This window comes from Vitis riparia, chromosome 6 (genome assembly GCF_004353265.1).
Source record: "Vitis riparia cultivar Riparia Gloire de Montpellier isolate 1030 chromosome 6, EGFV_Vit.rip_1.0, whole genome shotgun sequence".
Classification (NCBI taxonomy): domain Eukaryota; kingdom Viridiplantae; phylum Streptophyta; class Magnoliopsida; order Vitales; family Vitaceae; genus Vitis; species Vitis riparia.
Window position 1 is genome coordinate 21,112,537 of NC_048436.1, and position 27,304 is coordinate 21,139,840.

Sequence of the window (27,304 nt, forward strand, 5' to 3'; positions counted from 1 at the left end):
TAGTTGGATGTCTAACTTTCCTGGCTTGAGATAAGACCCATTACGAAGTGGGTTCTGTCTTTATAGAGCAGTGGAATGAGAGACGTGTCCTTGTGAAATAACTTGAAATTCAATCTGGGATGTACGGAATTTTCTTTCAGTTCATGCCTTCAAAACCCTAACATGGGGACACTCAAATCATTCTTTTAAAATAATCAAACGAAGTCAAATAACACAGTGCGTGGTTGGCGGCCATGCGTGGATGACGTCGTACCATCGCAAAGCCGTGTTCATGGAAAGGAAGGAAGGAAAATTTTTTATAGAGGAAATGTTTTTCTCGTTTCTTTAATTCCCACTTTTTTTTTTTCTTCCTTAGAATTTTCATTAACATTTCCATGGGATTCATCTCCAAATCGTGGAAAATCTGAAACTTTCACTGGAATTCTCGAAGGTACCCCATTCTAGTCCTTCGTATCTTCCCTTTCATCTCCAATACCAAATAAACAAAGAAATAAAATATTTTAGTTGTTAAAAACGTGTTACATACAATGAAACTTTGTGAATGGATATTTACAAGGCAGGATTTGCATGCCCACATTGCTGTTGTGGTTTACCTACTCCAGTGAATTGCACTAATGCATTTAGGGGTTTAATTGAAGTAATTACTGCTACAGCAATGTTTAGAAGGCCATGCTCTAACCCATGGGATCTAGATGGGGTTTAGGAGTGAAGTAACATAAAAAACTTTTGAGTTAAACTCTCTTAATCATTGAATATGAAATTCAATTTTAATCATATAAAAATTATAAAAGCTTGTAGATTTCAATAAGATTTTTCCTTTTATTTGTCTATTTTATTATTTATATGATTATTTATTATAATCATATAAAACTTTATTAGATGTAATATCAAAATCACAAAGTATTAAAATTGAATTTTATCATGATAAGTTGAAAGCAAATGCGTGTATTAGTCCAAGAGGTTACTTGTTTAAAGAAAAAAGGATTAGGTTTGCTTTTTGAAGGGTTAGGCCAATTGATTAGTCCTTTCAAATCCATTGAATTGTTCCATGCAATGTTGATGTAACTTAATTACAGTCAAATGGGAAATTAAATCTAGCTCTTAAAACATTGTGGTTAATGTTAACAATTCGAAGACTAGTAAGCATGACTCTGTATGATGTGATTTAAGCAGATGGGTCACGATGACTTGGCCAATTTCCATTCTTCTCCTAGAGAGAGAGGGAGAGAGAGAGAGAGAGCGCTGTGGTTTGGCACAAGGGATTTAGGTTTGTATAAGGGCATGTGTTTGTTTAAAATCATACAAGTTGGATATTTAATATTTTTAATAGAGAAGGTACATTGACATTTCAAAGATGGTTGTACAAACGCACGTGATACCCATGATCCAATTAGCCATATTTGTGGATAAGGTTGTGCGCACTCATGAGCCACGCAAGCTAATTATTTATTAATAGAGTTGTATTTGAGACCACAACCAAATTTCATTTGTATTATGAATCTTGTTATTGTGAAAGAAATTTACTCATATTATCGTTTTTAATTTATTCGGCTTCCTAAATTTAAATCTCTTTTAAAAAATAAAAATAAAAGTGAAAATCTTATTAAAATTTTTGTGATCAAACTTGTAAGACTTTTCTCTTTTTTGTAGAAACATGTTGATCTAATGACTAAGACTTCAATAAGATTTTTTTTTTTCTCTTTTTATTTATCTATTTTTTAATTTTTAGTTTTTAATTTTTCAATTAATGACAACTTTGTTTGATCTAATGATAAGTTAAGCTACTGAATATTTAAAATTGGATTTTGATAGGGTAAGTTAAAGCAAGTGCATGCACTGGTCCAAGTGGTTACTAGTTTGAAGTAAAAAGGAGTACGTTTTCTTTTTGAAGGAATCTTCTTCCACTATAAAAAGTAAAAACAACTTGTGAACATCTCATATCATATGCTCCAAACTATATAGGTTTTTAAGGTACAAGTAGGCCCGCGTCGGTCGTTAGCTTCTATTTTTTAAAAAAATGAGAATACTTAAAACGTGGTAGTAAAAAAATAATTTCTATAATTGGAATTTACTTTAATTTTAAACTCTCCCACTCGTGAAATTGAAACGGGTTTAATATGTTACTTATAATGAACTTGTGTGAAAACATTATGTTTAATTCTTATTTGTATTTTTTTTTATGATAAATAAAAAAAATTATTAGGCTTTGTTTGATAACTATTTTTAAAATTAATTTTTCTTTTTAGAAGAGAAAATAGTTTTGAAATTTTAAAAATTTGTTTGATTAGTTTTTTATACTAAAATAGTTTTGTGAGAATTTGTTATTGGAATAAGATGATTTTTTTTTATATTATTATAATAATAATTATTATTATTATCAATTTTTTATTTTATTTTATAATTTTTACTTCTTTTATGTGAACTGTTCCTCCTGCTACTTTTCAAGATTTAATCTAATCCCTCTGTTATCCAAAAGCTTAATGGATAAACTAGTTATTTTTTTTTATTATGATTCCTACATATTTTTTTATTTTTTTCTCCCTCTTTTTTCATTTATTATTTCTTTGAGTTCTTTGTCATTCATCATCGACTAGAGGAACGTCGAACTGGTTTGCAAAATTCTACTAGCATGTGGTGTGCCCCCTAACAGTAGAGCAGTTGCCAAATTATGGAGATATAGGGTGTCGATTATCTGCAACAAGAAGACATGGTCATAGATTCATGTCTAATCAACTTCTACTAATCAACTTCCACCTTAATCAATCAAGATGGAAAGTTGTTGGGATGCTTCAGGATGAGAGATACATGCTTTATAAATATCTAGGGACACCAGATTTATGCAATGGAAGCAATAATAAGACAAAATTGTAGATTTGGGGCTATAAAAATTTTACTTTTCATATTGACGTTCTTAGATTAGTTTCATTTGCAGAAGAGGATGGTACGAAAACATCGTGATCTTTTGCCTTATAGCATTTTATTGGTTCTTAACACTTGAGAATGGTGAAATTCTCACTTGGGAATGGAGGTTAGGTTTTAGCCTTCTGGAAGACAAAATGAGTCATATTATAAGCACAAGTATAAATAAGGAACCCAAGTATTCTTCAAAAATTGTACCACCAAGAAATGTAAGAACCATTATGACCCATAAGAAAATATTGTCTTTTTTAGAATTCAATTTTAAAATTGACTCAATATTCTATTATAGAGAGTTAACCACATTTCAATAACCTATGATATTAAATCAAGATATAAAGTTTAGGTCGATGTTTTATTAATGACTACATGCATGTAAGCTCCTTATGAACTGATGTTTATAATCTAACGATACAAATGTTATCAACTTCTCTTGAGTGTCAGATTCTCTTAATATGTGCTCAATTGAGATACTTTAACTCTTTAAGAGCATGTGTCAAATTTTGCATAAAAAATTATTATAGTTATAGATTTCATGATCACATGTTCTTAGAATCACCAAAGGGAACATGTTTTCTTAATCTCATGAGATATATGTTATGGTGTCTATCTTAATAATATATCTATTACAACTTGCCTTGATTAACAATGAATCAATTTATAGGGAATATATGGCTACCTTAAGATCTCACTTATAAGTCAAAACCATTAAAGAACTCATCAATATCTTGATATTCTCTTAAGGTTGAGAACCCAGTATAGTAGTTTAATGAATTAAGATTATTTGATAGCAAATATCATAATTCATTGTAAGTTCTGTCTAATGTATGACCACACATTAATGTATTTGTTATGGTAAAACCATTATGATGGCCAAGATAAGTCATCCCTCGAATTAAAAGGTAGTGTACTATAGTTTCTAATGAATTACTCAGTTTTATTAATAAACTATGAACTACTTATTATATTGTAAGAAATCCATAACTTGGATATTTTATATAACTCCTATTGCACCAAAGTTATGTACGATGGAAGAAATATAGATGTGAATGCTTAGATAATAAATAATGCAATCAAGGATAAAAGAGAAATAAAAAATCCTAATAAATTTATATTAATGAAATCTTATAATGTTATATCATGTTATATATGCTTTCAAGGTCTTTATTAAGGGTCTCCAAAAAGCCCGCGGTCTGCGGCCCGCTTTAGGCCCGGCCTAAGCCCGGCCCGAGCCCTTTTTTGGACGGGCCGGGCCGCGGGCCTAATTTTAGGCACAGCCCGGCCCGTCAGCCCGGCCCGTAGGCCCACCCCTTTAAAAAAAAACTACAAAAATAAAAATTATTAAAAAAAATATTCATTTCAAAATTTTATTCATTGAATGTATAATTACATTTGAAAATGTGGGAAAAGTTTACATCACTACAAAATAAATACATCCCAACTAGGTTGACACCTATTTATTTGTCAATCATCTGTATTTTTCAACCACAAAAAATAAAAATAAAAATATAATATACATTTAGTCATTATTTTCTAGCGGTGATGGCGAACTATCATGCATCCATGAAGATCTTGATAATTTTAAAGATTCCATATCGGCAAGCATCTCTGTTTCTCGAATGGAATCGTACATCTTTTTATCTGCTATTTCCCAATCTTTCACACATATCCCTGCTTCAATAACATCTGGCGCTAAGTTGCATCGTTTTTTACTAACTACTCTTCCACCTGCACTAAAAGCAGCTTCTGATGCAACTGTACTCACAGGAATTGTTAGTACATCACGAGCAATTATAGAAAGCACATGATATTTGTGTTGATGTGATTTCCACCATATTAAAATATCAAAATCTTCTTGATCTTAAATGAAATTGTATCAGTATTAAGATATTTATCTAAATCAGATGTATTATTTGGAGAATTATTTGTTGTCTTTTTTCGACTTTTCAACATTTCTAGAGCTCCTTTATAAAAAGATGAGGAGTTTGTAGATGTAGGTAGTAATTTAATAGTATTAATATCATTACCATATTTTTCTTTATAATAGTTATATAAATTATATAATAATGAATTTATTTCATTTTTTAATTTCTTCAATTTTTATTTGGTCATTAAAATAAATAACTGTTAACCATTCATTCAAAGCTTCAAATTTCAATCTAGGGTCCACAATTAAAGCAATATAAAAAATTAAAGGTATTTCTCCCCAATATTTTCTAAATTTTTCTATCATTGCAAATATTGTATCATTAAATATTTCAAAACTTAAATATTTTTGAAGTACAAGAAAAATATTAGTTATTTGCGTAATAACTCGATTTGAAGTTGGATAATATACACCACAAAAAATATTTGTTGAAGTATTAAAAATTTCAAAAAGATCTCTTAAAAGATCCGCAATATGCCAATCATAATCATTTAATGCATAAATATCTGCTTCACAATCATTGTTAATTAATTGTATTTCATATAATTCGACTACTTTTCTATATTTTGTAATATTTTGTAAAAGTTTATACGTGGAATTCCATCTAATGGCCATATCCAAATTTATATTTTTTCTTTTCATATTTAACATTTTGCAACAATGAAAAAATAATTCATGTTTTGCTTGAGAACTATTAATGCTATATGCAATGCCTCTAATTTTTTTCAATGTACTATCAACATTTTTTAATCCATCATTTACAATTAAATTTAAAATATGTGCACAACAACGCACATGAAATATTTTAGCATGATCTTCTTTTACTTGCCAATATAGTTTTAGTCTATGTATTGCTGCATCATTATTAGCAACATTATCTAATGTTATTGTCAATATTTTATCACGAATGCTTAAATCTATAATTTCATCATTTATTAAAGATGCTATATTTTTACCACTATGTGGAACATTTATTAATTTAAATGAAATTATTCTTTTATTTAATTTCCATTCATTATCAATGTAGTGAGCAGTTATACATAAAAAACCAGTGTGAGTTAAAGATGTCCAAATATCAGATGTTAAACAAATATTTCCTTCAAAATTTGCAAAAAAATTTTTTAAAATTTCTTTTTGTGTATAAATTTTTTTCATAATATCTCTTTTAACTGTATTTCCAGACCAACCTTTAAATTGAGGATTAATACCTCGTCGAATTGTTCCTACAAAATCATGAGTTTCCATTATGTTGAAAGGTTGTTTTGCTCTTATTATATAATCAATCATTTCTTCACGATAGTTAGATTCATCATAAGAAAATGTTTTTAAATTTCCACTTTCATTTTTACCTAATTGCATATAATTTCTAATATCTACATTATTTTTAGTTTTACAATTTTCATGATGTCTTTTTAAATGACTTGTGCCTGCATTTGAGCCACCAGTAAGAAATTTATTACAAATTTTACATTTTGCTTTTATTTCTTTTTTATTATTTTCTAAAATTATTTCTATTCTATCAAAAAAATTTCATATATTTGAAGTAAATTTTTTGTTTGATGATATTTCATCACATGGACTAGATGAAGAAGCACTTGTCATATTATAATTATTGATAAAATATTATGCCAAAAATAATAAAGTAATAAATATAAAAAAAAATGTAACAAAAAATAAAGTAGTAGGGGTGAAGTATGTTACTCAATTAGAGAACCGATGCAGAAATTCCTAGCAAATTTGAACTCTTGGAGCCACCAATGCTTGTTTTGCACCACCAACAATATTGTATAATTTGATGGAAAAATAAAAGAATTTGAAATATTGTAGAATGTGAGAGAAATAGAGAGAGAAATAGAGAGAATTTGATGAAAAAATGAAAAGGAAGAAGATGTATTTATAGGAAGGTTAAAAAAAAAAAAAAAAAAAAATCAAAATAATTGACCATATGGCCGTTGGAGGCTTAGCTCTAACGGTCACATGACCGTTGGAGCCTTTAATTTTTTTTTTTTAAAATAATATACTTTATTTTTATATACATATAACTAACTCAATTAATAAATATAAAAAGAATGTAGGTTAGTTGCTTAGAGCCTTAAGGTTTAAGCATGAGGGGAGGGGTTCAAATCCCCCCCTCTTTCTTCCTTTGGTTTCATTTTGGCTTAAATAAAAAAGTTCGCCGGCCCGGCCCGGCCTGGCCCACCCACCAGCCCGCCAACCCGCGGGCTCATAGGTCGGGCCGCGGGCCAACCATTTTAGCATGGCCCCGCCCGGCCCGGCCCTGCCCGTTGACCAGTCAACGGGCCCATAGGCTCGAGCTGGGCCGCGAGCCTCTTATTTACGGCTCGGCTCGGCCCGGCCCGCTCGTTGGAGACCCCTAGTCTTTATTCTAACAAAAATCAATCTTTGGAATTTTTGTGTTCCACCTCAAAAAGTTAATTTGTACTTCAATTATTCTAATTATCTTTAAATATATCGATTCATTGGAGTAATAAAGTGAAATTTACAATTAATTAATATAAAAAGATAAATAATTGAGAAAAATTAAGAATAATTTAACTATTACAAATCTCTTATTTATAGGCACTCATATCTAACAAAATAAAAACTCCTAATAAAAAATATCAAATCTAGTAAGGCTCAATTATTTCAATATAAAATTTAACTAAATCAAATTCTATTTTATTTTTTAGAGACATCCTATATTCAAGTTTACTTTCCAACAACTACAAGGGGGCAAAGACATGTTGGTGGCTGTGTAAGAGAGGCTATTGTTTATCCTTTTCGATAGGGTTATATGGTTACCATCCATACTTCATACTTAGCCAAGAATATTCAATGCGGACCTTCAGGAAAAATAACAATAAAAAAAAAGCTCTATAATTTAAATCTGAGGTGTGTATAGTTAGATATAGATGGTTGAATGAGGGTATAAAGTGTTGATAATTAAAGGTACAAAATGTTGGTGAGCTGCGATACCATCCCCAACTCCAAGTCATGGGTCAGTGAAGTGGTTGTTTTTCCTTACATAGGGTGTGACCTTGAATGTAAGGTAGTGGATTTCAAATGAAATGAATCGAAAATAAAGAATTGAGAGATGAATATAAAGAAATGAAATCATTGCTAAGATTGAAATAAAAGTTTCACTTTTTCACTTTTTACATCAATTATTATGTATCTCTGCCATGCAATGAACTTGAAGCTTCACTCCTAAAGCTACCTCAGATGGAGATGCTGTAAGGAACTCCCTTTCCTGCACCCCAGCTTCAGAAAATGGCTTCAAGAGCTCATATGGAACCACCCCAACTCCGCCTCTGTTCTTCAAACTATTATCTGCATTCCTAGCATCAATAATTACTTCGAGTTCCTTTAACCTCGCAGAAAACCTTTCAAATGCTTCCTTTATATCTGGTTCTTCACCCCATGCTGGCTCCATATATTCCCCTATATACTCCTCATCCGGAGAATGATTGGATAGCACATCTAAAATAGCTATAACTTTTGTTGCTTGAACCTGTGAAGGGAAGCATACCAAGAGCTCAAAATCGGGATTGTCCAAAAATCGTTTCCATCCTTCTCTTGTTGGGTCTTCAGAGGGCATATTGGTTCTAGCAATGGTAGGCCTATTGGGGAAGTAACCAGGAAAAGCATATTGTCCAAAATTGACGGCTGAATGGTGAGCGGAGGCCACCCAAGCTATTGTTGCGATAATTCCAATGAGGTCTTCTGGTGTTTGGAGGACTGGCCACCATGGTTCATCCTTTTTATCCTCATGACCTTTGGTTCGGATTTCTGTCCACCATGCTTGGAGCTCTGGATCAGACTGTACCATGCTCGCGTCCTTGTAGTAGTAATTGACATAGTCTGCAACCCATTGTTTCAAGGCATCCCATAATATGAGACCGTCGTTGGCAAAAGGATAGTCTTCGATCAGTAGCTTTAGGCCATGGGGAGCAGTTGGATCCTCAACAGCAATTCCCCTAGCAATTACGAAACCACAAAAAGTTAGCAAGTGGACATTCAGCAACTATTTTTTTATTAGCCCTCTACACTTCACTAAGCCATAATTTATCATTTAAAGAGGTATGAAGGAACTTATTTTGAGATAGAAAACAAAATGTGAAATAAATGGTCTTTGGATTTGTAGAATTTCAGTAAGAAGTACATATGGGAGTTTTGATTTACATCATCCATTATTATGGTTATCAGAATACCTGTTTATCAGGTCTGCTGGCAGGGCTTCCCTATCAAACCGCCACTGCTGGTCATAAGCGGCAGAGCTAAGCTCCATAGAATGCTTGCGGGTTGAGAATGAAGTCTCAATGATCCCATCCGCATTGATGGGAACTTCTCTACCAAGAGCATTGATCTGCATTGTATAGCGGAAATGAGGATGTAATAGTTTATAGATCGGGTGCATCACACTGAGTTGCCGATTTGTTGCAATTACGTAAGGTTCTGTTGCACAGTGAGTTCTCAACCTGCAAAATGAGCATAGCAGTTGTTAAGTTACTGTATTGTCAAACTGCTTCTCAGAAATAATTTCGCATGAGAAAGGGAAACGGGGCAATGACATGTACCAGTGACTAACAAGCTCATGATAACCGGAGTCATGAGCAAGGAAATGCGCTTTGGCAAACCTCCAAAGCCAGTAACCTGTAGCTTCCAAGCCGGGCGTGAAAACTTGCTTCCACTGTGGCTTTCCATCCATCGGTGGGCGAGTGAGCTCAATGGCTAGAGGCTTCAAGGTGCAATCAGGGGTTAGGAAGAAAAGTGCCCTGGAGCCATACAGTGTTGTCCCTTCGATCTGCCTTACTTTGCTCACATATGGTAATAACAAGTCATGGTAATCTATGATGAATAGCTTCTTTTGTTCTAATGCCTGCGTTCATGTTCCCAAATTTAGACAACTTAATTCTTGGGAGATTGATGGAGGGGAGGAAGAAAGAGAGAGGAAAGGTACGTACCTCGTCTACTGTCATGAAGCCTTTTATCTCCCGCTCGACCAACTCTTTGGTGATTGCCGATTCAGGTGGACCATAGACATCAGGGTCCAATGCCCTTTTCAACGGCCATTCCTGCATGATTTTATACAACTTAATTAGCATGAAGTACCGTTTTCGCGCAATCTTATTAATGTTCACTGCTTCTTACTACTAATACATGATCATGCACGGAAAGTTGTTCATCATACCATAACCAACTTTATACTATACGGGTTAACACCAGCAAGAGTTTGGCGTGAGAATTCCTCATCCCGAAACCAAGAAAACTTGTCCTCTGCAAATGCAAAAATACTTCAGCTTGTGATAAAGAAGAGAGGAGGTGGGTGTGAGAAGGTTTTTTCTTACTGAGAAACATTGCGGGGGTTTCAAATTTCAGGAGGCGATCTTTAGCATCAGAAACGGTCTTCACTAGTCTGGGCAGTATAAGTTGCAGAAGCCCTGGATTTTTAAGCTTAGGAATGGTGATTCCTTGATAGTATAATTGGTCTATATCTGAGAAGAGTGGAAATCCAAGATCACTGTCGAGTAGGGATGTCTCTAGGTACGGTTTTAAAGCATGCAACACTGAGTCTACTGTCTTTGTTATGAATGATGCTTCCTTCACCTCAGAAAATTCTTCATCCCTTGGCACATAGAAGCTGCCACTCCTTGTCTCCGAAAGAGGATCTGCATGCATCATGGAAATTGCTTAATTAATTGATGAAAGAGAGTGATTAATAATTTGGATGATATGTCTATCTGATTTCTCTTCTCATATCCATGGGCATAGAAATGATTTACCGAACCATGTCAGCTTTTTAATGCGATTAATATCATATGAAGTATAAGAGCTTCCACCATATGCAATTTCTACATATGGAATGTTTAATTTCATCATGATCTGTCCACATTTAACTTGACAAATACATATGATTCTATGATCATCATCATATTATTATTATTATTATTAATTTGTACTCTTTTCTTGTAAATTTCTTACACAATTTAACAAATTTGATTGCAATTTATTATTATATGATAGATTCTAGTCCTCCCCCCCTTTTTTTTTCTTTTCAAATTTTGACACAGCTCGATTTTGCTAGTTTCTAAAAATAAACAAGTTTAATTGTAATTTGCATACCAGTCCGACACGGTAGACGTCCAGTTCTGCATCGCCTAGGATATGGATAATTCTCATTGCCGCCTAGTACTGGTCGCCCCAATTCAGGTTTGCTATCAGGTTTACCCAAATCATTATAAACATCATAATCATATATTCTATCGGAGTCTTGTGTTCTCCTTCACCATTACCTCGCAAACTTGCAAGTTCTTTTTCTCTCATAGCCTTGAGGCCTCTTGGCGTTTGTGATGGTAAATATGACTGTTTGATACAGATGAAAGATGAGTAAGGCTTAGAAATCAAAAGAACTCACTAGGATATAGTACAATATAAATTATATTATATCATGATTCAAAGTCATTTTTTAATACAAACACAAACATTGAAGTCCGCCCGTTGGTATCATCCACCGATGACTTTTCAAAGATTGGTACCGTCTCGTGACTCCTTATCCTAGAGGAGTTTTTCTTGTGAACTCTTCTCAAATCTCTCTCTCTTAAAAAATTATAATATAGCTAATCTTTTACCCAAATAAAATTTTGAAAGCAATTAGATATGATCCAATTAAGGATAATTCCAGAGACAGATTTTTATGTGAGAATCAACCCCTCATGTGGAGATAAAAAATCGTATACCTCTAATATAATAATCTAAAAAGCTTATTTTTTAGTTCTTATATCAAAATTCATATTTGTTATGCAACATCTTTAATGCGTCGATGGATTCACTTTACCTTTTGAGAGATGCATGCCCTTCCAACAACTCATAATTCAACATGCTGAATTCTTGTTGAAAGTTGGAGAATATTAAGGCCAATTACGGCATGATTTCTTTGAGTAGCTAACCCCAAAACTTATTTAGGTAGGGTATATAAGAGCCTAGAGAGTTGCAAATGAAATTTTCTCAAAAAATAAATTATCAACTTTCTAAAAATTAATTAAGAAAATTATTTTCTTAATAAAAATAAAATACTAACTTTCTCAAAATTCATTAAGGAAATAATTTTATTAAAATAAAATAAAATATTAACTTAGAATTTTCTAAAAAACAAAAAATCTTAAACTTATCAAAAATTAATGAAGACATTTTAGTTCAATTTTAAAACTTTTGATCCAAAGCTATCTTATTAGAAAAAAAAAACTAACTTGCCTTTAACAAATATTTTTGGACTTATTTATGACAATCTAATTAAATGAATAACCTTAAATCTTTAATGAAAAGTAAATCATTATCTAAAAAGATTCATATGTCAAAGTGAAAAGAAATAAAATTGCCAATAAAAATAAAAAAATTATCATTATCATAAATTGCCAAAGGTGTTCAATTTTCTAATGTACAAGAGAAATGTCTTACACCAAGAGTATTAATTCATTCAAACTCTTGACATTTCATGATCATTAACTATGAATTTGATTTTTATCATATAAAGGCACACAACTTCAATATATATTTTTCCTTTATTTATCCCTTTTTATTATTTATTTATTTATTTATTATTATTATTATTAGTAGTAGTAATAACTTTATTTGATTTAATGCTCAAGCAACTAAATATTAAAATTGCATTTTAATATGATAAGTTGAAAGTAAATGCATGTATGAGTCCAAAAGTTTACTTGTTTAAAGTGAAAAGGATGAGGTTTGTTTTTTTTGAAGGATTTGACCAATTTCGTCCCTTCATAATCATCCCATAAAAGTCTAACCAATTAACTAATTTCTATCGACTTCTTCTCATATCTAATGGGCATATATTTTTGAAATCACATGATGGCATATAGCAATGTGGTTTAGCACATTTCTTCGAATATCCTCCACTAATAACTTTTCAAAGATTGGTACCGTGACGTGACCACTTATTCTAGAGTTGGGATGTTTTAGTCAATATCTTGTGAACTCTTCTCAAATATATGCATAACCGACACAACTCCTTATTGTAGAGTTAGAATTTTTTAATCAATTTCTCGTGAACCTCAAATATCTATATGTAAATTTTGAATTACATGTGAATACACAATACTATGATTTAACTAATTTCTTATATATATATATATATATATATATATATATATTGTAGAATATTTACATAATCACATAAATAAGTCATACATGATTAAAGGATACTAATAATAGAAAATCACTATAAAGAACACACCTGTTTGAGAAAAAAAAAAAAAACAGGTGATTAATTGTTGCAACCAAGTTTTCCTCTCTATGATTTTGATAACAGCTATGTGGTGACTCTATGGGAAAATAGAAAAAAAAACCTTTTTATCTAGATTAGAGAGGGGACTTAGCATGACTCAATATTGGGTTCTCATTGGGCCTTGGGCCCTCCCATAATGGGCTTCAACGAGACCCATAGCCTACATTTGCCACTTAACTAAGCTTCTACTCAAAAGATGCAAAACCCAATCCAAAATGTGATCACTAGTTAATTGGGCTCATTATATAACAGACTATGCATTAACCCATTTTTGCAAATACAAATTATTCAATTAATGTTAGCCCATATAAAAATTTTCTAACATTCTCCCACTTGGGCTACATTAATTGTTTTTTTGAGGATTCATTAAATTCATTTTGAAAATAAGACTCTCGGGTTAAGTACATAAAAGTTTATTTTGTGTGGCCACATATTTTTTAAAGAAATGATAATCTATAAGTAGCATCTTGATAAACTTATCCAATTCAACATGGTCTTAATATTGGACTATGATGGTTTATATGTTAATCTCAACAAACATAATGCCCCTTATAGTCACGAATATTTATATCCATATCGACATGGATCGTAAACCCAATAATGTAGTAAGAAATCAATGCCAACATGTGATCATCATCTATATGCATTGTTTCTCATCAGTCCTCATTACAATTTACCAACAAAATGAAATTGTAATTGCAATTTCTCAACAATATGAAATTGCTGCAATTTCTAAGCAATATGAAATTGCTTGACTTTAACAAGTCATATGTCACCAACAGTGCACCATAAGATCTCAAAATAGTGGTATTTGTGACATCCAATTGTTTACAATTGTAATTCTTAAGGTTCAATATCTTAAGATACCATGTTGCATGTAATTCAATTACGACATGATATAATATAATACTTAATAATGATGATCATAATAAAAAGATTTTAATTTTTCAAGTAGCATAACAATAATGATCAATGTTTACACAGAACAATAATTGAACTAAGGGAAATCACAAAAGCTCCCACTAAACCAAAGAATCAAAAGACTTAATGACACCTATATTCACAACATGTTCCTTGAACGTTATGGGCTTTAAACCTTTGGTTAGAGGATTAGCTAGCATGGACTCAGTTCTTATGTGCTCAATGACAATATCTTCTTTCTTCACTAAGTCCTTGATTGTAAGGTAATTGATTTCCATATGCTTAGAACCCGTAATTGATTTTACGATCTTGATGACTTTCCCCAATTGTTTCTCAACTTCGGTTCGGAAGACTTTGAACATTTCAAGAGCATCTGCCTTTTCTTTGATCAAATATACATAGCCATATCGGGAGAAATCATCATTGAATGTAATGAAGTACTTGTTGCCACACAAGGTAGTGGAGTAAGGCCCATTAATGTCTATATGAACAATCTCCAACAAATTTTGACTACAAGTTGCACCATTTTTCTTAGTCTTTGTCAATTTTCCTTTCACACAATCAACACAAATTTCTAAGTCATCAGAATCAAGGCGATGAAGAATCCTAGAACTAATTAAGCGTTCTACTCGTTCTTTAGAAATGTACCCCAAACGCTTATGCCATAACAATGAAGATCTTTCCTTAGTCAAAGGTCTTTTAGTAACACTGTTTTCAACATTACAAGAACAAGCAGATAACAATGACAATCTATAAAGCCCGTCAGACAAAACACAATTGTCAATCACTTTAGAGTCATAAATCACCTCAACTCTTTTATTTGCAAAAGTGAAACTATATCCAACTTTGTCAAGTACTGAAAGGGATATTAAATTCCTTCTAAAAGAAGGTACACAAAAAAACATTGTCCAAAACAAGCTGAAAACCAGAATCTAATTCTAGAACAACAATCCCAATATGCTCAACATCAATCCCGATGTCACTGCCAACTTTAAGCTTTGACTTTTTTTCACTTGGCTTCCTTAGATTTCTTATCCCCTGTAAAGAAGTTGCAACATGAATAGTAGCACCACTGTCAAACCATCATGAATCTAAAGGAACATTAACTAAATTAGATTCAAAACAGATATAGGCAGATAACATACCCTATTCCTTCTTTTTCTTCTCTAGCCAATTCTTAAACTTAAAGCAATCAACTCTCTTATGACCATTTTTGTTGCAATGATAGCACTTAAGGTCTGTGTTCTTGGCATTTCCATTCTTCTGCTTCTCACTCCCACTCTTCTTGAAATTCTTGCTTTTCCTATGACTGTGGAAGTTGGGTTTTCTAGCCTTTTCAACTCTCTTTTGATTATTCGGTTTTCTAAGAGCAACGAGATGAGCAGATTCATTTTTTTCTTTTTTCAATTTTTCTTCCTCAGCCACACACTTAATGATCAGGTCATACACACCCCAAGACTGATTCAGGGTGTTGTATGCAATCTTGATTTGGTTGAAAGAAGATGGTAGAGTATTGAGGGTATGATGAACAATAAACTTATTGGGAATGGGAATGTCTAGTGCTTTCAATCTAGTATGAAGATGCACCATTTTTAGGATATACTCACGAATTCTTTTCATATCATTATACCTCATATTCATCAATTCATCCATAAAATACCCAACTTAGGCATTGTCAAATGTCTGGTATCTATTTGCCACAACAACGAGAAATTCCTTAGCATTGTTGCTCTCAGGTATTCCTCCAAGGAGATGCTCAGCAATGGACCTTTTGATTGAAATGAGACTCAAACGGTTCGATCTTTCCAATTTCGCATAATGAGCTCTCATAACTTTAGTGCTTTCATTAGTAGGCTTAGGAGGTTCACGTAGAGCCATGTCCAAGTCCATCATTCCTAAAACAAACTCTATGTTTGATCTCCATCTCTTATAGTATGACTCACTGAGAATTTCAATTGTAGCATTATTGTTATTTACAGCAAAGGAAACTGATTGACAAAAATTTGCAACTAGATCAATTATGGGCAATAGGTAAAATGCTTAAATAAGCATAAACAATACAATACAAGAATCAATTGTATTATCATAAACTCCCCTTTGGGCAGAGTCCACAATAAACAACTATTCTCTAAGCATGAAGATCAACAAATAATTCATTAAAATTTATTTCCTTTGGGCAAACAAATTTATCAAATTATTTATCTCATTCAATATTCTCATGTTGTTAAATTAATTTGCACAATAATCTCCTTTGGGCAGACGATTGTACAAATTAATCTAAAATTTTTCCCATCAACAAAATAGGAACTCATAAACTTGTAAATTTTGATGGTTAAATCACTTTGGTGAAATAACCTCAACAATTCACATGCAACGTTCCAAAATTGGGTAAATTAAAAAACAATATTGCCCAACAACAATAGTGCATATTAGTGATATATATGCATATGATCAAACAAGATGAAGTACGTCACAAAATGTACTTTCAATGATCAATGATCAATTATAGTTGCAAGAATTTGAACAACAATTTTTTTTTTTATTACACTTTAAACTAATTATTTAACTAGTTTATGTGATTTAGACCAAGTAGGAGAGTATGCTTGAAAAAGTTTCAATCTAGAGAGAGTGAGTACTGCACTCCTATTCCATATATATTAGCATAATTTCTGGTAAATTCTCAACATAAAATTATACCAAAGAATGATTTTAAGCTAATTAAAAAAAAAGTAATAATTATTTAATAAGTATTTTTGACCCCCAAAAAATAAAATAATATATCTAGAAAAATAGATGACAAAAAAATGAGCGTACAGAAAAAAAAACGGGGCTCAAAATGGACATCGGATGAGGTTACACGTGCCTCACACACTTGACCCGCGTGTGGGGAACGTGCGGCACATGTGGCACGTGTGGCATGTGTTGGAGGTCATCTTCAACCTCCAGCAGCGGGTCAAAAAATCTGCAATTCGGGTTAAATGACTCGGTTGCTACTCGACTTACAAACAATTGAAAAAAATAGGTTTTTTGATGGGGATCTTGAGGGGTTTTAAACTTTAGGTTGTTTTTAACAATTCTAAGTCATTTAATCATAAAAAAACAACTTAAAGATCTCCATAATTGACTAACAAAATTCGGTTTTTATACCTCCATATCCAAGATCGAAAAATTCTATTTTAACACCTATTTCAGCCTCATTTTACATGTATTTTTACCTTAACAATATAATAAATATCTCTACAACAATTAATTAAACAAAAAACTTCTCAATCTTGCTCAATCTTTTAAAAAATATAAAACGAATTTTCTAGGGTTCATACCCATATTTTCGAATTTTCAATTTTCACCAAATTGAGCCAAAAAACCGAAATTGATTCTACATATCAACTATAATATATGTAAACAAAAAAAATCCAAGAGTTTAATTTGAGTAAAACACAATAATTTGAACAAATAATTTTTTTCTTGAATCTTTAAATAAGAAAATTCCGAAAATTTAAAAAACTTAATTACTCCAAATTTAAACAACGAAATTGCACACATAATATATCAATTTGAAGGTTGTGATGAGAGGAACAAAAGGCCTAAAGTTTCACAATCAAAAGAAACCAAAAACCCATACACAGTCATGGATCACATATTCGGCTCTGAAAATAAAATAAAATAAGAAACTAAAAATTTTATTTTCGATTTCCAATTGTAGATCCTAAATCATATAAATCTAGCTCTGATATCACATGTAGAATATTTACATAATCACATAAATAAGTCATACATGATTAAAGGATACTAACAATAGAAAATCACTATGAATAACATACCTATTTGAGCCATCACAAAGAAAAAAAAAGAAAAAAAAGGTGATTGATTGTTGCAACCAAGTGTTCCTCTCTATGATCTTGATAACAGCTATGGTGGTTCTATGAGATAACAAAAAAAAAAAAAACCCTTTTATCAAGATTAGAGAGGGGAATTAGCATAACTCAATATTGGGTTCTCATTGGGCCCTCCCATAATGGGCTTCAATGAGACTCATAGCTTACACTTGCCACTCAACTGAGCTTCAACTTAAAAGATGCAAAACCTAATCCAATGTGATCACTAGTTAATTGGACTCATTATATAATAGACTATGTATTAACCCATTTTTGCAAATACAAATTATTCAATTAATGTGAGCCCATATAAAATTTTTCTAACATACATATGAAAAAACTTTTGTCCAATAGGTAAGAGCCAGAGGGGTAATGAAATCTTTTACCCAAACTAAATCTTGAAGCTATTAGATATGATCAGATAATAATTCAACATGCACAAATTATTATGTGAAACCCCTCATACTAACCATGAAAATAAAAAATCATAGGACCTAAGACCTCTAATATAATAATCTAACTTATATCAAGATTTATATCTATGATACAACATTTTTAATGCCCTAATGGATTCGCCTCAGCCTTTTGAGGAATGCAAGTCCTTCCAACAACCCAAAATTCAATGTGACAAATTCTTATTGGATAGGGAAGTTGGGGTTTTCACACTAACCAAAATGAATTAATTTATAATAATTTTATTCTAATTAATTTATATATATATATATATATATAATGTAAAAATATATAATTTTTTTTTAGTTTATAACATACAGCGTGGTTGGTCGACTGGTAGTGGGAGTATTTGTGAGCGTGAGTCATGGGACACTCCCAAGCACGAAAAGCGTGCTGGGTTGACAGTTCGTCTATGTGGGCTTCTAGGCTGAGCCCAGTTTATGATTTTTGAACCAAAAAAAGAAATGGAAATAGTTGGCGATATTTCCATAAATATCGTCAAAAAATCTGTGAAATATCATCCAAAAATCAACAAATACCAATATATCGGCAAAATATGACGATATTTTCTGAAATTTCTTCTATTCGATATATCAATAGTCGGACATATATATGGAAATTTTCATTATTAGTTTGAAAAAGTATATAAAAATAATTTATTAATTTTAAATTTATTTTTTATTTTTCTTTACTTTTTTTTTCCTATACTTTTCCTATTTATTTTTTTTCCTCATATTTTCAATCAAATTTTCCGGAACCAAATATAACCTTAATTTAAGTTAGTAATTTTGTTTTATTCATTCTTGATATTTGACTCTACATGCTTCCTTGGGATTTACACTACCCTTAAGGTACTTGAACGGTAATTATCATATACACTTGCTGTAATTATCATATACCTTAGCAAGTGTTGGTGTAATTTTCCTTTTCTCATAATGGGGATGGGACTCATTTTCCTTTTGATGGTAAACATATCCCAAAGTGCTTAATGGGTTTGAAGTAATTCATAATATGTTTTTATTGTTTTTTCTTGTTATTTTTGTTTTTTCAATAGTTGGTTTATTGATGTCTTTCATCTTTGTTAGTCATTTCTATTAGTTCTGGTCATTACAACCATATCTTATCACATGCACTTTGGTCATTGTAACCGCATTTTATTAGCCTTTGATCATTACATTTGCATCTTATCAGTTTCAATGATCACAACTATATCTTTAGTCTTTCCTAGCTTTGATCATCATGGCTGTAGTTTCAATCTTTCCTAGTCTTCAATAATTGAGATTGTGTTTCTGATCATCGTAACCATACCTTATTAGTTTCATATAGGTCTTTAGATTTTAATAGTCATAATTGATTCTCGATTTTCTATTTCTTTCCTTTAATTTTCTATCTCTATCCGTTGATCTTCTATTTTTTATTCCCAATATTATAATCATCATGACCATACCCTCAAATTTCTTAATATTTTCTTATTCCTAGGATTATTGTCATTGCAATCGCACCCCCAGTTTGCTATTTTTTTTTCCCCTTTGCTCATCTTCTCTCACACTCTTATGATTACAATAATTGTGACCGTACCCTTGGTCTTCTTATAACACATAATCGTGCAATTTATATTTATATATGATGTCTTCTACTTCATCATATTTATATATGACTTTACTCGTTATAGTCATGTTTATTTGATTTCTCATAAGTTAGAAGCATTAAATTATTTTAGACACTACATTAATTTAGTTGAAAATTAGTTGGACAAAAGGATTAAAATATTAAAAACAGACTAGGATGGAGAATATCTATAAGAACAATTTAGATATTTATGTGATGAAAATGGTATTAGTAGACAATTGACTATTCCAGGGACTCCACAATAAAATGGTATTGCTAAGAGGAGGAATAGAATGTTATTGAATATGATTAGGTCAATGATGGCTCAAACATATCTTCCTATTTCGTTATGGAGAGATGTATTATTGACTGCTACTCATTGACTTAATTAAGTACCCTTAAAGTTTGTTGCATCTACTCCATATGAGTTATGGAATAATTGAAAACCTAATCCTAACAATTTGCGACATTGGGGGTTAGTGGCTTATGTTTATAATTCTTCTCATAAATATGAAAAAATAGGTCATAAAATATCATTATAAGATACATTGAACACTCCAAAGGGTATGTATTCATAAGTGAACATGAAGATGGAACAATAATTGCATTTGAATCACAAAATATCACATTCTTAGAGGATGATTTCCCATGTATGTGTGAGATTGATAGGAATTTACATCTGTATGATATAATGGATCTTGACATAAGATCCACACTTGAACAACAATTGAATCAAGTAGGAGTGAACTAGTACTTGTAGTGAGTATAGTAAGAGATTTGATGTTGAGAAAAAGTTCTCCACAAAATTATTCCTTGATGATGATTTGAAATTAAAGGAGAAGTTCATATTGTAACTCAATATGATGATGTTGAACCTAAGTCAGTTGATAAGGCTCTTACTTGTCCAATTAAAAATTATAATTAGATTTATTTTATTTTGTGTGATTGATTTAGATTTTATATTTAAAGAGTTGAGTGTTAGAAGATTTTATATTTTTATTGTCAAAAGTTTCAATTGTTAGACGTATTTATGAATAAAATATTATGTCATGCAATATTTGAAAAAGAGCTGTGGAATACAATGAATTTTTTAATTTTCAAATTTTCATCTTCTTTCGTGTAATTATTTCTGTGATTCTTTCAACCTGATTGATCCAACAAAAGTTACATCGTATCTATTAGTACTTCAGATGGAGATGCTGTATGGAACTCCCTTTCCTGTCACCCCAGCTTCTGAAAATGGCTTCAAGAGCTCATATGGAACCACCCCAGCTCCGCCTCTGTTCTTCAAAGTGTCGTCTGCATTCCTAGAATCAATAATTACTTCGAGTTCCTTTAACTTCGCAGAAAACCTTTCAAATGCTTCCTTTATAACTGGTTCTTCACCCCATGCTGGCTCCATGTGCTCCCCTAGATACTCCTCATCTGGAGAATGATTCGATAACACATCTAAAATAGCCATAACTTTTGTTGCTTGAATCTGTGAAGGGAAGCATACCAAGAGTTCAAATTCGGGATTGTCCAAAAATCGTTTCCATCGTTCTCTTGTTGGGTCTTCAGAGGGCATATTGGTTCTAGCAATGGTAGGCCTACTGGGGAAGTAACCAGCAAAAGCATATTGTCCAAAATTGACGGCTGAGTGGTGAGCGGAGGCCACCCACACTATAGTTGTGATTATTCCAATGAGGTCTTCTGGTGTTTTGAGGACTGGCCACCATGGTTCATCTTTTTTGTCCCCATGACCTTTCGTTCGGATTTCCGTCCACCATGCTTGAAGCTCTGGATCAGACTGTACCATGCTTGCTTCCTTGTAGTAGTAATTGACATAGTCTGCAACCCATTGTTTTAAGGCATCCCATAGTATGAGACCATCGTTGGCAAAAGGATAGTCTTCGATCAGTAGCTTTAGGCCATGGGGAGCAGTTGGATCCTCAACAGCAATTCCCCTAGCAATTATGAAACCCAAAAAGTTAGCAAGTGGACTTTCAGGTAACTATATATTAATAATCAGAATACCTGTTTATTAGGTCTGCTGGTAATGCTTCCTTATCAAACCGCCACAGCTGGTCATAAGCAACAGAGCTAAGCTCCATAGAATATTTGCTGGGCGAGAATGAAGTCTCAATGATCCCATCCGCATTGATGAGGGCTTGTCTAGCAAGGGCATTGATCTGCATTGTATAGCGGAAATGAGGATGTAATAGCTTATAGATTGGGTGCATCGCGCTGAGTTGCCGATTTGTTGCAATTATGTAAGGTTCTGTTGCACAGTGAGTTCTCAACCTGCAAAACAAGCAAAGCAGATGTTAAGTTCTTGTATTGTCATTCATGAAGTTTACCCTATAAACTGGTTTTTAGAAATGATATCGCATGAGAAAGGAAAAAAAAGGAAATGATAAGTTTGACATGTACCAGTGACTAACAAGCTCATGATAACCGGAGTCATGAGCAAGGAAATGGGCTTTGGCAAACCTCCAAAGCCAGCAACCTGTAGCTTCCAAACTGGGCGTGAAAACTTGCTTCCACTGTGGCTTTCCATCCATTGGTGGGCGAGTGAGCTCGATGGCTAGAGGCTTCAAGGTGCAATCAGGGGTTAGGAAGAAAAGTGCCCTGGAGCCATATAGTGTTGTCCCTTCGATCTGCCTTACTTTGCTCACATATGGTAATAACAAGTCATGGTAATCTATGATGAATAGCTTCTTTTGTTCTAATGCCTGCGTTCATGTTCCCAAATTTAGACAACTTAATCCTTGGGAGATTGAGAGAGAGAGAGAGAGAGAGAGAGAGAGAGAGAGAGGAAAGGAACGTACCTCGTCTACTGTCATGAAGCCTTTTATCTCTCGCTCAACCAACTCTGTGGTGATTGCCGATTCAGGTGGGCCATAGACATCAGGGTCCAGTCCACTCTTCAATGGCCATTCCTGCATGATTTGACGCAATTTTTATTAGCACAATCTTATAACCATTCACTGCCTGCTATAGATGCCTATATGCATACACAGAAAATGATGGGTTAATTTGTTGAATTGCTTTTTGCAGAATAGAAAAATGATGTAAGAATTATTTAAGAGTAAACCAATGATGCATGTAAAATTGATTAATGCTTAATATTAACATATGATCATTAAAAGTTGCTTATCGTACCATAACCAACTTTATACTATATGGGTTAACACCAGCTAGAGTTTGGCGTGAGAATTCCTCATCCCTAAACCAAGAAAACTTGTCCCCTGCAAATTCAAAAAGACTTCAGTTCGTATGTGAGAGAGACAGGAGTGGAGGTGGGGGTGTGAAGGTTTTTTCTTACTCTGAAACATTGCGGGGCTGTCAAATTTCACGATATCATCTTTAGCCTCAGAAACGGCCTTCACTAGTCTGGGCAGTACACGTCGCAAAAGCCCTTGATTTTTAAGCTTGGGAATGGTGATTCCTTCTTTGTATAATTGATCTATATCGGAGAAGAGTGGAAATCCAAGATTACTGTCAAGTAGGGATGTCTCTAGGGAAGGTATTAATGCGTGCAACACTGAGTCTGCTGTCTTCGTTATGAACGAAGCCTCCTTCACCTCAGAAAATTCTTCATCCCTTGGCACATAGAAGGTGCCACTCCTTGTCTCTGAATGAGGATCTGCATGCATCATCGAAATTGCTTATTTGATGAAAGAGAATGATATTACAATTCTTGATAAAATATTTTTGTCATGTGCCTCCTCTTCACTGTTAATTATGACCCTTGTGTTATAAGTTAGAAATCATTAATCAGTTGCAAGACATTTCCTTTTCTTTTTAAATTTTTGACTCATCCAAGATTTGCTAGGTTCTTATTAAAAACGAACTGAGTTGAATTCTAGTTTTCGTACCAGTCTTGGACCGTGGACGTCCAGTTCTACATCGCCTAGGATATGGATAATTCTTGCTGCCACCAAGCACTGGTCGCCCCAATTTAGGCTTGCTATCAGGGTCACCCAGATCATTATAAACATCATAATCATAGATCCTATCGGAGGTCTTGCGCTCTCCTTCACCATTACCTCGCAAACTTACAAGCTCTTTTTCTCTCATACCCTTGAGGCCTTTTGGCGTTTGCAATGGTAAGAATGACTGTCCCACATCAACAAAAGATGAGTAACACTTCGAAGTTAAGAGATGTCACTAGGATGAATGATGCTCTCAATATTGATAATATCAAGTTATGGTGCTCACATGATTCAAACTCATTCTTAATACCAAAGAAAAAATTCATATGAAGTAGAAACTTTAATTTGGTGTTGCAATATATTTTCTTCATGAAAATTCTGTTCATTTGAAATTGAAGTCACCGTCATTGTCTAAGCTTTTAGGATGCCACTGCTGAATGATATGGAATGTTTTTTTATCAGGAAACATTTAGCAGCTTCCCATTTTCAGACACATGCATCTGAATCCTTTCTTATGGAATTAAGCTATTGAGGTTGCAATGATGCTATCATACTTAAGAGGATGACTTTCGAAATAGATTGGGATGTGTGTGATGAGAAAGTATCCATTTGCCTGGTGTTGACATGGCAGGACTATGCATTTATACTATGCTACCTTATAAAAATTAGTCGAATATAAAAATAAATAAAATGATAAGTACTCGTTTAAATAAATTTTTTATTTTTTAAAAATAGAAAATAATATTAACTTTCATATTAATGACTTTGATGTCGAACATTTCAATATATAGGTTTGCCTTCCTCTATTGGCCAGGCAGCAATCGTTTTCTTGTTTAGTTGACTATTCAACTTAGATATGAATAATCCATTCAAAGAATTTTCATAGGAAGAAATTGTACTTGTTCTTTAAGCAATAAAATTAGGTCTACTTTTATAAAGTTGTGCCCTACTAGCTTTTAAAAGTCATCTTTTAAGTACCAAAGCTAATTTCAACCCAACCTTATTTACAGATATTTAGGGTGACGGTGGTCAGGCTTTGAATGTATTAGAAAAATATGAAATGAGAAGTCGTCTAAATTAATTTAGGTTTATTATAGTTGTTGTAGAAATTAAGGTCAAGGCATGCAGGCTTTAAGGTGGCAAACAAACACCATCTGGAAAGTTCATGGGGATAAAGAGACATCTCTACAACCTTACATATTAAACTAGCTTAATTGGACAAACACATGACGCAGAGAGAGAGAGAGCGAGAGGGAGGGAGGAACTGAATGCTAATATTTGAGAAGAAAATATTCAAATCTATATAGAGAAATATTGTGAAGAAAAAAGTGGAAAATTATATCTATTAATTTTAAAGATGACCACAAGTTAGTTATTAGATTGCATCTGAAAATCAATAGCAACTGCTAACGCGGTTTTGTCAAAGATATTTAATGAAGTGACACCATGAGCCACAGTTGTCAAAACAATGGTTTTGAAAACCTTGACTGAACCCATGAACCACAGTTGAAATGTATAAGGTAATAATTTAGCTATCAAAGTTATATCCTTCACAAGAGCTATAGGGTAATAAATCATGAAATCTATAATGGTTGAACCTAGTTGATCATACATATGCAAATGATCAAGTCAAGATATGCTTTAGATATGATAAAAAGTGTAGAAGGTGGTGGCTAACCTTGTTGCTGAAAAAGATCCTCTTCTCAGGGTTATCAAACTTCGACTCAACCCATGAACCACAGTTGAATGCAATAGGGCCACTGGGAAGGCCATTGAGGACTATATACTTGAGGTACATCTCATTGCGGAGTTCATTCTGCACTAAAACTGCACCTATCTCCCCAAAATCACCAGGAATCTCAAAATTTGACTCGTAAATAGCCTCCCCATCCTTTTGACCTACTCGATGAGCATACCGGCCAATCGGTTTTTTCTCCAATCCCGTATCTTTGCAAAATCGTTAACAAAATTTTCAGTACTCCGCTGATAAAATTTAATAATTCAACCAAATAATTGGACTAAAAGAAATTGGAAACAGGAACAGAAAATGTTATTTTTCAATACCTTGGCTATCTGGGGCCTCATGTGTATCTTCTTTCACTTTTTATATATCTATGTTATTTTTCTCGGGTTTTCTATTTTACTTTCTCAGAAAACAAACAAAAAGGGTCAACACATGGTCAGGAAGGCTCTAAACCTCCTTTGCATGATCTTCATGACGCACCCGTTTTCCATGCTGCTTAAATTTTATTTTCTTGACTGGAAATGTGTTTGATATTAACAAAACAGGGGGAAAAAACATGCAGCAAAACAAGGTTATTGCAATTGCATGGTTCTTCCTGCAGAAAACTGCAGCTGTCCGGCTTTTAAATCGAATTCGGATTCATGAACTCAACGAAACTATCATATGTAAAATCGATCAGTTATGAAAAAAATACTTACTAGGATCAAGCTCTGCACTAACAAGCTCTAACAGGAGTGATTTACCGAGCAAGCTCGATATATCATCGAGCCGATGGCTCAACCCAACCAAGCTCGACAAGAAGCCTCCAATGGTTAATTTCACGGTAACGGTTGCCTTAACAGAAATGGACATGTTAGTTGCGATAGGAAGTTTGAGTGGTAGTTGAAGTGTGCCTTGGATAGTTGGATGTCTAACTTTCCTGGCTTGAGATAAGACCCATTACGAAGTGGGTTCTGTCTTTATAGAGCCGTGGAAGGCGTGGAACGAGAGACGTGTCCTTGTGAAATAACTTGAAATTCAATCTGGGATGTACGGAATTTTCTTTAAGTTTACATAACGATGGTGAATTTTTTTTCTTCTTTTTCTCTGTGTATGGTTATCCACCTTCATGCCTTCAAAACCCTAACATGGGGACACTCAAATCATTCTTTTAAAATAATCAAACGAAGTCAAATAACACAGTGCGTGGTAGGCGGCCATGCGTGGATGACGTCGTACCATCGCAATGCCGTGTTCATGGAAAGGAAGGAAAAGTTTTTATAGAGGAAATGTTTTTCTCGTTTCTTTAATTCCCACTTTTTTTTTTTCTTCCTTAGAATTTTCATTAACATTTCCATGGGATTACTTCATCTCCAAATCGTGGAAAATCTGAAACTTTCACTGGAATTCTCGAAGGTACCCCATTCTAGTCCTTCGTATCTTCCCTTTCATCTCCAATACTAAATAAACAAAGAAATAAAATATTTTAGCTGTTGTGGTTTACCTACTCCAGTGAATTGCACTAATGCATTTAGGGGTTTAATTGAAGTAATTACTGCTACAGCAATGTTTAGAAGGCCATGCTCTAACCCATGGGATCTAGATGAGGTGGATTCTGAGCATTCAATTAATGGCATGTGAGTTTCGTACTTTGCTGAT

The 27,304-nt window shown here is 33.1% G+C and overlaps 1 protein-coding gene and 1 pseudogene across 1 annotated transcript; both read right to left on the bottom strand.

Annotated features, from left to right (window-relative positions):
- Positions 1 to 7,995: 7,995 nt before the first annotated feature.
- LOC117917099 lies at positions 7,996 to 15,959 on the bottom strand (annotated as a pseudogene).
- Positions 15,960 to 21,063: 5,104 nt separating this feature from the next.
- On the bottom strand, positions 21,064 to 26,562 carry LOC117915954 (linoleate 13S-lipoxygenase 2-1, chloroplastic-like). The gene is made up of 9 exons (XM_034831724.1): positions 26,365 to 26,562; positions 25,601 to 25,869; positions 23,866 to 24,106; positions 23,313 to 23,633; positions 23,150 to 23,235; positions 22,816 to 22,926; positions 22,418 to 22,719; positions 22,022 to 22,288; positions 21,064 to 21,951 (listed from the first exon to the last, which is right to left on the bottom strand). Exons 1-9 carry the CDS (start codon positions 26,516 to 26,518, stop codon positions 21,192 to 21,194), a joined length of 2,511 nt encoding a protein of 836 aa, XP_034687615.1. The 5' UTR covers positions 26,519 to 26,562; the 3' UTR covers positions 21,064 to 21,191.
- Positions 26,563 to 27,304: the final 742 nt, after the last annotated feature.